At 28.8% G+C, this 11744-nt stretch overlaps 1 protein-coding gene across 4 annotated transcripts in view; it reads left to right on the top strand.

The window, feature by feature from the left end:
• The first annotated feature begins 365 nt into the window (after positions 1-365).
• The window catches only part of wol (Dolichyl-phosphate beta-glucosyltransferase wollknaeuel), a 32344-nt gene continuing 20965 nt past the window's right edge, over positions 366-11744 (top strand). The window contains exons 1-3 of one of the 4 annotated variants that reach the window (XM_075358232.1): positions 366-562; positions 3595-3769; positions 9441-9661. In XM_075358232.1, coding sequence (XP_075214347.1) covers positions 497-562; positions 3595-3769; positions 9441-9661 — 462 coding nt within the window. In that variant the 5' untranslated portion in view covers positions 366-496. The remainder of the gene's footprint in view (positions 563-3594; positions 3770-9440; positions 9662-11744) is intronic. The other 3 variants (XM_075358231.1, XM_075358234.1, XM_075358233.1) reach the window with 3 other exon arrangements.

The raw sequence follows: 11744 nt of genomic DNA, 5'->3' as shown, positions 1-11744 counted from the left end.
AAATCATCGCAATCTATCTCAAGTTCAATTTAAGATATAAACCAAACGTTCATCATATTGTTTGTTTACAGTTCATTCTATTGAAAGAGACAAAATATAATGTATTTTTATTTATTTAAACAAATACTAATATGTTGTTCACTATGCATACCTTTTCGCGTACAAAAAGTAAAAAAAATCTTTTAAAAATACCACTATTTAAAACAGTATAGCCCTTTCGTTTATAAATTTGTAAATAACACATCATTCCAATAAGGATAATAAAATTAATTTTGCAGTTTAGATATCCCAATTTCTGGCTTAAAAATGGCGGTTTAATATTTTTAGTAAAGTGTACCTCTTGGCTACAAAGTCACCTAAGAGAGAAGTACTTCAGAGTGATGTGACGTATCACTCATGTGCACCTAACCTCCTTAATGTAATACGTGGTGTTTTTGAGATCAAAGTATTATTTTACTTATTCTGTGCATGTAATTATTAATTAAAATTAATCAAAATGACTTTTGATTTATTTACTGTATTTATTAGTTGTCTTATTTTATTTATATTTTGTTTTGTTGTGGTAAGTTTGATGGCTGTGCGGTGACTTTCTGTCTAGTATTATTATATTTAAAATATAATCAAGTGGAATATGTCTATAGTAAATCCATAAATATGGATGAAACCTGTTTTCTGTAATTCTTATCTTGTAAAGGTTGATCGGCTTCTTGTAATAGTAACTCAAATTTTTTTAACATTTCTGTTTAGTAGGTTGAGAATTAATTTTTACTATCTTGCTGCTATTTATATCTCCATTTACCTCTAAGTGCAGTGTATAATACAAACCTGAGAGCTCACAGATGACTTTTTATAAAATTATTTTGATATAAGTATTAGTTATTTATAGTTAAGAATGGTGCACCAAACCTAACTTATGTGTTATGTATGAAGTGATATTTTCAGTATTGTCATCCAGACCTGGTAAAACCATAAAATTAGTGTTATCAGTTGTGTAGTTTTTATGATTTTAGCTACTGATAAATGTTTTATTGAATTACTTCTGGAGTAAATTTACTTATCTGAGAGCAGTATGGTTGTGTTATTGAACCGTAATCCTGCCTAGAACCTGAATTATTTGATTCCCCCATATGAGATTTAATTTCATAATACTTTCACTGACTATTAGCCTAGAGTTGTTGAGATTGAATTCATCATTAAAGAAGCAGATTAAGAGAGAAAACTTATACAAAATTATATATTTTGTAGGATACCAATGAAATTTAATATAAACATATTTTTTTAAACTTGCTATCATATTTCCTCTGTACACCTGATTATGATTAAATAATTACCTATCCATATTTAATATACATATTTAAAGAGGCTCCAGACATCTAGCTCAGCTTTCTTGATTTGGGGCTCAATTTACAACTATTACTCTTATTAATGTAATGAGTTTACCTGGAGTTTGTTACAACCATGGATTATCACTACAAAATGCCTTAATTGACAAAAAAATAATTAAAAACAATTTTTTTAAATATGTTTTTATTTAAAATATATAAAATAATATACAAACTAAGTATCTAAAATATTAAATTATTTTGTTTATAAAATTTATGTGTGCTTAATGAAAACTATATATGAAATGATCTTCAATACTGTTTTACTAACAGGTTTACATATATTCTTACTGTTTACCTATCCACCCCATAGACTTATGACAAATTTTCTTATAATTTATTAAAATAGTGGCATAAAATACACTGCTATTAAAACAAAATATGGGTTACTAACTTTTATTTTTTGTTTAGCCTCTGGAACCACTGTAAGGTATTACTTCAGAGAATGAATGAGGATGCTGCTATGTATGAATACTTACTTATAAATGAATGTGTAGTCTTGTAAAGTCTTCAGGTTGACCATTCCTGAGATCTGTGGTTAATTGAAACCCAACCACCAAAGAACACTGGTATCCATGATCTAGTATTCAAATCCATATAAAAATAACTGCCTTTACTAGGATTTGAACCTTAGAACTCTCGACTTCAAAATCAGCTGATTTTGTGATTACGAGTTTACCACTAGACCAATCCTGTATGTTTTGGATTATTAACTGAACAGATTGTATTGTCATCACCAGTTCCCTATAGCGAATCATAAATACCAACAACGAAATGCAGTAAATCTGCATCTAGTGTTACATAATTTTATTGATGTAAAGTAATTAATTCATTAAGTGATCTTATTTGCTGATCTCCATGGGAAAATGGTAGCATCTTGGTCTGTCATCCAGAGGTCCCAGGCTAAAATCCTGGTCAGGCATGGCATTGTTGACTCGCTACAAAATTTTATATACCATGAAGCTTCAAGCTTATGTGGTGATATCTTCAAGCCAAAAAAGAAAAAATGACATCTACTGTTGATATCTAACCCTTACATTCTTTAATGCTATTCCCTTAGATATCGAGATCTAACAGGTAGGGTTCTGGGTAAGACAATACAACTGTCTTACCACTGTGAACTGCATCCATTACAACTTTATAGTTCAATACCTGGAAGATAAAAGGGAATAGCATCTAAGAAGTTAAAGAATGTGAAGTAAGGGTTAGATGTCAACGGCAGAAGTCATTTTTTTTATGTGTTGGCTTGAAGATATCATCACATGAGTTTGAAACTTGTGTGTGGGATATGAAATGGAATTTTGTAGCGAGTGAAAAATGCCATGCATGACTGGGGTTTGAACTTGGGACTTCTGGATGAAAGGTCGCGATGCTACCTTTCCACCTTGGAGAATGGCAAATGAGATCATTTAATGAATTAGTTTCTTTACATCAGTAAAATTACAGAACATCAGATGCAGATTTACTGCGTTCTGTTGTTGGTTTTTATGAGTGGCTGTGGGGAATTTGTGATGATAATATACTCGTTCAGTTAGTAACCCAAATTTGTTTTTATAGTATTATGCATTACTGTTTTAATAATTGACGTTTATTATAAATTATAAGCAAATTTCTACTTTTTAAGTTTTACTTATTATTTATTTTTTTGAATCATTACTGGTCGCTATACGATCATGTTTAATAATTAATTTTGTGTTAATCTCCTATTCTTCCTACTCCTTTCACCTTCTAGTTGTGTATTTTCTCTCTTCTGTCCATTTCTTATTACTACACTCCCTGTCTCATTTCTGGATTTCTTCATAGTCTTGTACCATCTTTCTGAGTATATTTCTGTTCTCTAAGTGTGTTTGTTTTATATCAGTAATTCTGAGATCTTTGGTTTGTTTCAATCATGTGATAATAGTTTTGTACCATTACATTTGTCAAAAATTCTCTTGGTTAGTCTGTTAAGGCTCATTGTTGGTAAATGTCTATAACAGGCTAATCTTCATTTTTGTATGGTGTCTTATGTATGAGTCTTTCTGTTTTGAAGTAGAGTTTAGTGAACTGAGTTAAATTAAAATGTTCTTTATTTTTCAACCGTCATCCATTTTCCATGGTCTAAGTATCTTTCTTAATATCCTTATTTCACTAATTTCTATTTTTATCTATTATTATTATTTTGTCTATTAACTAATTTATTATTCATTAAAACTGGATAATCTTGTTTCAGTTTTGCATAGCATTATCCATAACAACGTCACCATATCCAGTAATAACAAGATCAATAAGTGAAAAACAATTTTATAATCCTGTAGATGGAAGGTACATTCCATTTCCTAATATTGATGAACCTTGGTCTGTTAATCTTAGTGTTATTGTTCCAGCATATGAAGAAGAAGACAGATGTAAGTTTTAAGTTAAGGAATTAATGCTTCATATAATTTGTAATATTTTTATTTTCATAATTGTGATAAGACATTGAATTTATTTTGCTAAACAATATGGTACAGGGGTTGTTCAGTAATTAAAAAGATAAATGACTGTATAAAAATTACTTATTCAGTGACATGACACTATTGCAACTTTTCAGCATAATCCCTCACTACATTTAGACACTGGCTGTATCTTTCTGTGGCTTTCTTATTCTATAATGAATTGTTTACCAAGGGCCGTTTTTGGCCAAAAAAAAAAAATCATTGAGCCATTTTTATACTGCATTCTTGACCTGCTCATTGTTGAGGGCGAAACAAAAGAAACCTGATGATGGTATGAGATCAGGACTGTAAGGTGAGTGTGGCAACACCTGCCAACCCAACTTTTAAATAGATTACTGTGTCTTTGAGTGGTATAGTTGGAGGCGTTATCATGCGGGAGAATTACACTCTTTGAACCAGGACATTCTTTACTGTAGGTTTCAGTTTTATTTTCTAGCTTGCTGCTGTAATACTGATTGCTTATTTTACTTTGTCCTTCAAAATAATTAGAATAAATTTCGTCTTTACCAGTCCCAAAAAGCTGTTAGCATTACTTTACTGGCTGATATGTAGGTATTGAAGCAGGCGAACTCAGATGTTTCTATTCTGTACCCAAATATTTAGATTCTGCTTCAAAACAGTGAATGCAAGTTTCATCAAGAGTTGTTATATATTCTAAAAAACCATTACCTTCTGCTAAAAATGGTTGCTTAAGATCCATACAAACCCACCTGATGATTTGTGATTTTGAAGACCAATTCAAACCCACTTTGGGAAGTTTTGCTGTAATTCAGCTTATCATGGATAATGGAATGACAATGCTGATATACTACAATTTACAGCAATTTCCCAAATTTGTTTGCATCTGTCCTGCAAATAGTATCATTAACGTAACTTTAAAAAGCATCACTCAAAATTTCCCCTGATTTTCTGCTATGTCTAAAATTGTGACACTTGTTCAGCTTGATTTCCAGCTATAAAAATTTGCATGGTTAATATTATATTTTACCGTACTTTTTTGACATCTGTTAGTAAGTTTTGGCTGGTTTTACACCGTCATAAAATAGAAATCTTTTCAAGCATGCTGTTCTTTAATAGTACGTGTTTCAAGCGGCGCCAACATTTTGAATAATGAAAGAGGTTTTAATAATGGACGGTTGATATTTTGTATGTCGAATGCTAACTTGAGTTTCAGATAATTTCAATTTATTCTATTAAATACTTTTACCACTGTAGCAGTTTGTCTGTTTAATTATTGAACAATCCTTGTTTAATAATTTTAACCCTTTTTAATCTGTGGTTACTTATCATATTTAATATATGACTACAGTTTGCAGAATCTGGGTTATTAGATTTCTGTTTACTATATTTAAAATTTGATGATTGGTGACTTTATTTATTTTCATAGTGATTTATCTGCAAGATTTTGAAAGTAAAGTAGTTCATGATAAAAATCAAGTACATAAAATTTTATTATGGGTGAGATACATTTATGATTTTTTAGTTATATATGAACTGATTATAAATAACGATTATGAAGTAATTTAAATAAATTAAATTCTTATCGTGAAGCATTAAAATTTACATATGAAATAGAACAATAGAAAAATAATTTTTTTGGACGTAAATATTAAAATAAATAAAAACAATCAGATGAAATAAAAACTACAGTGTATAAAAAACCTACTTCAGACAAAATTATTATAAACAAATTTCTAACCATCCTCGGTCTCAAAAAATTAATATTTAAAAAAATATGATAAATAGAGCAGTAAAATACACTAATGATAAAAAGGAACTGCATAACGAAATAAGTAGTATAAAGAATATTGCTATAAGAAATGGATATGATACCTCATTGATAGATAATATATATATAAAAAATGTAATTCAAAATACTTAAATAATACAAACTTCACTACATTAAAACCCATAAATGAAAACAAATGTAACGAAAATATTTATATAGATTACTCCTACACAAATAAAAATTATAGAGAAATTGATTAATGCACATAATGATAAAAAATGTAAACCTGGTTACAAACTCGGTAACTATGTAATAAAACATTTAAAATATTATAATAATAAAATAAAAAATACATTTGATTTTTCTGGTATTTATAAAATAAAATGTAATAATTATGAAAAAATATATATTGGAAAAACAAATAGGTCTTTTAAGGATAGATTTAATGAACATTTTAGATTATTTAAAAATAAAAAAATAGGTTTTTCAAATGCAGCTGACCGACCGTTTAATAACCAATAAACATAATATAACTAGTTTGGAAAATAATTTAGAAATAATTGAAAAAGTAAATATTGAACACAAAAATAATATTAAAAAATTAGAAATTTTAGAAAAAATTTATATATACAAATATAAACGTGAATTTAGCCTCATGAATCTGCAGACAGAATTTTTTGGGACATTCTTATAAAAATTATTAAGTTGGTAATATGTTTGATAAAATTTTAATAAAAATAAATAATTGATTACAGCATTGTATTAACATTATGTAAAGCAACGTCGAAAAAAATTTTTATTTTAATACAAAAAGTTTAACTTCAATTGCTATTTTGTAGATGTTTTTAAATTTTGTAAAATTCTTTTTGACTGAACAAATGTATGTTCTTGTAAATGTTTAAAGTTTTTTGTATTTTGCTCAATAACAAAAATTATAAATAGTAATCAAGTGTAAAGATGTTGCATGGTAGTTATATGTGTAAATGGAAATAAAGATAAATCAGAAAACATTACTGAGAATGGGCTTATGCCCAAAAGCGCTATATTGTAAAGGAGATAAAGGTAAGAATGTTTCTTTAATTCTGTACGTGGCAGATATTCTGAAATTCAACATATATATATAGGTAAAATTAACGCATTGAGAATTTTTTTTTTTTTTTTATAAAAAGATTAATTTAAATAAATTGATATACTCACACACACACATTAGTATATATATATTTTTTGTAATTATTTTGCACACTCCAAATTATTTTCAGAAAAATGGAAACATAAGAAGCTTGTTTAATTAAGATTTAAAGACAAAATTATCTATCGTTACAGCTTAAAAATTATATCCTTCAGCCTTTCCAATATGCTTTCTCTCAGTGAAGTTTATCACAATTTATGCAACATTTCAGTAGTAATGTTTACAATCACTTCATCAATGTTCATTTTAAGCTTATCAACACTTTGATGTTCAGTATTATAGATCAGCTATGTCCAACCCAAAATCTTTACCGAGCCAATAAAATACTAGGAACGTGAAGTGAGCCGCACGTCGCATAGACAAGAGGTATAAAGGGCTGGCCGCCTGTTGCAAGTAAATTATTTAACTTACTTATTATTTGATTGTACAGTTTTCAGTGTAATAAAACAATATTTTTTTAAAAATCATTTTTAACATAGTATTTTTTTATAATAATGTTTTTATCAAATTCCCCAAATCTAACTAAACTTTATATTTTGTTTTAACAATTTTTTTTTTTTTAATTTTTATTTAAAACGGGTATTTTATTTTTGAATCATATTATTTTAAAAATAAAATTCTTTTACAATGTGTTTCTTTAGTGTCGTAAGTTAAAAAACTTAAGACTATAAGAACCATCTATGAATGTTGTAAATAGTTTAATATAAAAAATAGCCATAAAACTGTATTATGCTGTTAAGCAGTCATAGCCAATATATATAGATAATTTCATATATAAAATATAATTTTTGTTAGATTTTTTAAAGCATAAAAAAACTATCAATGTAAAATCTATAAGGGCCACTCAAAAGGAACAGCTGGGCTGCATCTGGCCCATGGGCCATGGGTTGGATATGGCTATTGTAGACCCTTTTTTTTCCTGTTTAGCCTCTGGTAATTACCGATTAGATAATACTTCAGAGGATGATATATGTGAGTGTTATTGAAGTGTGTCTTGTACAGTCTCAGTTCGACCATTCCTGAGATGTGTGGTTAATTGAAACCCAACCACCAAACAACACTGGTATCCATGATCTAGTATTCAAATCCGTGTAAAAATAACTGACTTTACTAGGACTTGGAACACTGGAACTCTCGACTTCCAAATCAACTGATTTGGGAAGACGCATTCACCACTAGACCAACCCGGTTGGTTTGTTGTAGACCCTACTTTTCGAAAGACTTACAAAAATTAGTAGCATACACCTAAATCTGGAGATCATGATGTCCATGGAATGTTTTAATTTCTTGATTTAAGGTATTTCCCAAACAATAGTTGCATTACAAAAGTGGTAAGCAGCATGTGATGTTAAACCAAGGGGGACAATGTTAAACCCACAAATTGTCTTAATTAATTAAAATTGTTTCATTATATTGATGTATTGAGCTGCAATAACTGTTGTTTCATGACCATTCTAAATTTCTAAGTAATATGGTTCAGTAATTCTCTGGGATGAGAACAACTACCTTTTCTGTGTGAAGGAATCACTCGTAAAGATACTTTGGATTTCTAACATGTAGTATTGGCATTGTGTTTTATTTAAAAAACCATTTAAGTAAAGATTTACTTCATATGACATCCATAAAAATTGGGAAGAAAAATTTTGGTTATTTTCAATCTTATTTAAAATTATTTCCAAAAATTTTCACAATTCTTCAAGTCCTGACTGAAGCTTCAATTCTTGATCAAAGTGCAATTTATACAGTTGATAATATAAATCTTTTTACTGCATTCTTGTAAACTTGTAAGCAAATGATCAATCATGTCGGCCTTTGCAAAATAGCAACTGTTGTAACTTCAACATTTACAGGTATACAAACTGTTTTTGCCTTATCAGGTAGGTTTTTTCTTTTGCACTGTTGATGTTTCTTCAGAATTTCTAACTCTGCATGAGCAGATGGGAGAGGATCATGGCAACAACAATAAAAGTATTAGTGAAACTCTCTATGAATGGCTTGGGCATAGTAAGCAATTTTTAAATATAATTTTACAGTGAACACATGTTTACATCATGTCGCTGTTCTATATCGACTAATGGTAACAATATGGCTGTATAGGGGGGGGGGGGTACAAGTACAGACACCACTTGCAGAAACAAAATCTTTCAAACATTTCAAAGAATATTTCCTGATTCTTTGGCCCAGTCAGTATATATGCATCTCAACTTGCTAGTATTCTGTTGAGCCTTATTATAGAAGTTATAATAAATTAAAATTATAAATTTATTAATTTGCTATTAAAATATCTTTCAGTGCATAAATATGATTGTGACTTATCATTGTTGTTATCCTATTTTTTACATAAATAGGACAAACATGGTTATCAAAAATATATCGCCATTTGAAAGAAAATTGAAACAAAATAAGTAAATCCATTTATTATTTCATTTTAATTCAAAATACTGTAGTATTTTGAATTAAAATTCGGTTTAAAAAATGCAAGCCAGGCTAATGCGATAGTGATTATTGACAGGTACAATTCACACATTTATGATAGTAGGCTGCTCATATTTTATATGATATATCATGCAGGTATGGTAAGAATTTTCAACAGATTAAAGTTAATATTTTTATTACTTTGTATTGTAAATTTTAAAATGTATTATTTATCTTTTCATTTACAGTACCACCTATGTTAGATGAATGTTTTGATTTTCTTGAAAGTCGTGTGAAAGATAAAAATAAAAGTGGTCATGTATTTAGTTACGAAGTTATTGTAGTAAGTGATGGAAGTAAAGATAAAACCGTGCCTGTTGCTCAAAGATACACTACCACGTATGGAAGTTTAAAGTGCCGTGTTTTGGAATTACAGCCAAATAGAGGGAAAGGAGGTGCTGTTAGATTGGTAACTGCAACTACTATTATTATTGTTAATGTTATTATTACCACTTAATATGATTTATATACTTGAATGAAAGTATGCTTACTGTTTGAAAATGATAAAAAACAAATTTTCCGTACAAAAATTTTCTGTTTTGGACCGATTGATCAATCCTACAATATTTCTGTATTGTCAATCAATACAGAAGACATTAATCAATCAATATCTTCTGTATTGTATTGACTAATACAGAAGGTGTGATCGGTGAGGAAATGTCTTTTTTATGACATTAATGTAATACCATTAAAAAATAGAATAAATTAACTATGAGAATAATGATGTTCAAATTTATTGCAGCGGTATATATATTGAGGGTTGTTCAATAATTAAAAAAACGACTAGAAAAATTATTACCTTGGTATCTGGGCCTAGGTATATAAGTCAAACACCTGAGGTAAATGGTCAAACACCTTGGTGTTTAGTCATTCTTGTACCGCATTTTGAGCGCTCATTGTTGCTGAATTCTGCCATGTAAAAATTTGATTGGAGAACAAAAGGAGGTGGGACTGTAAGGTAGATGAGGAGACACCGCCTGACCCAACTTTTGCTTCTGGTATCTTTTGAGCATATAGGAGCAGTCAGTTGATATCATATAGAAGAATTACAATTTTTTAAAGAGAACTACAAAGATTCCTCCTTATTGCAGGTTTAACTTTATTTTCTAGCACGCCACAAAAGTACTCACTGTCAACTGTACATTGTTCTTCCTATTAATTGCAATAAATTGGGCCTTTATAGTCCCAAAACAGTGTTAGCATCACTTTACTGGTTGACACATAGATATTGAAGTTTTTTGCTGGCGGATGAACTTGCATTTTTCTCTTCCATACCCTAGATGTTTGGTTTTTGGCTCAAAATGATGAATCCAAGTTATTAATTTAAAAAAGCATTACCGTCTGCTAAAAATTCACATTAAGTTCCATACAAATTTGAATTTGGATGTCTGTGATTTTGAGTTGACTGTTAGAATGCATCCTTAATATTGACTGTTTGATACTAGCACTACAAATTTTAGCAATTTCTGTAATTTTTGTGCTTCTGACCTTGCAAATGAGATACTTTGCAATGTGTCAAACTTTCATCGGTATTGTATTTTGAAGGAAATCAATTAAACTGTTCTCATTGATTTAGACTGTTTGATCCACTTATAAAACTTTTCATGATTAATACACTTTTTATCATTTGAATGTGAATTTTGGCCAGTTTTGTAACTTCAGAAAAAAAGATCTTATTAGCATGCTGTTAATGCTATTACTCCATTGTATTTGTTTTAAGCACAGAACCAACTTTTCAAAATAAACAAAATAGGTTATAATAACAGGAATTCTTTTTGAGCAGCTGATGTTTTATATCAGTAGTGTTAACTTGAACATTAGACCTATTTTGATTTTATTTATTATATAGTTTTTCTCCTGTTGGCATTTGTTTCTTTAATTACTGAACAATCTCTTATTTAAAGAAAATTAACTCTTGTGTATGTTAACAGAGGAGATGATGCAAGACTAAGACTTATTTTAGATGTTTAACAAAAAACAAAAAAATGTTAAAAAAGTGAAGACAAAATGAAATTATACTTTATTGGTTAGGATTTGTAGGTAATTATAGTCCTTCATTAAAGTATTACATTTTACATTTTTATAAAAATGTAATTAGGTTTTAATTTTATATTTCACCAAAATATTTTTAACCAGTTAAATAAAGTTTAAATATAAATATTAATATTTTATTAATCCAATATTGTATTATACTTATAAATGCACAATTAAAATTTAATTAATTGCTACATTGTAAAGTGATTGTGACTACTTTTTAAGATATTAAAAATTATGGTGTAATTTTAATTTTATTATTTTCCAGTAACCTTAGTTTGTTTATTATTAATTTGAGATGCCCTTGGATAAGCTCTATCAGCTGTTTGGGTAAGGGCCTAAAACTTATCTAAGTCAAGTTTTTTGATATCACCAACCATTGGCCGAAGGGGTGGAAAAAATATAGTTTCGAAGACAAAAAAAATCATACTTTCCTTAATAGGGACAGTATTGAATCT

Source organism: Lycorma delicatula, chromosome 2 (genome assembly GCF_047948215.1).
Source record: "Lycorma delicatula isolate Av1 chromosome 2, ASM4794821v1, whole genome shotgun sequence".
NCBI lineage: Eukaryota > Metazoa > Arthropoda > Insecta > Hemiptera > Fulgoridae > Lycorma > Lycorma delicatula.
This window is presented reverse-complemented; position numbering and strand designations above follow the sequence as displayed.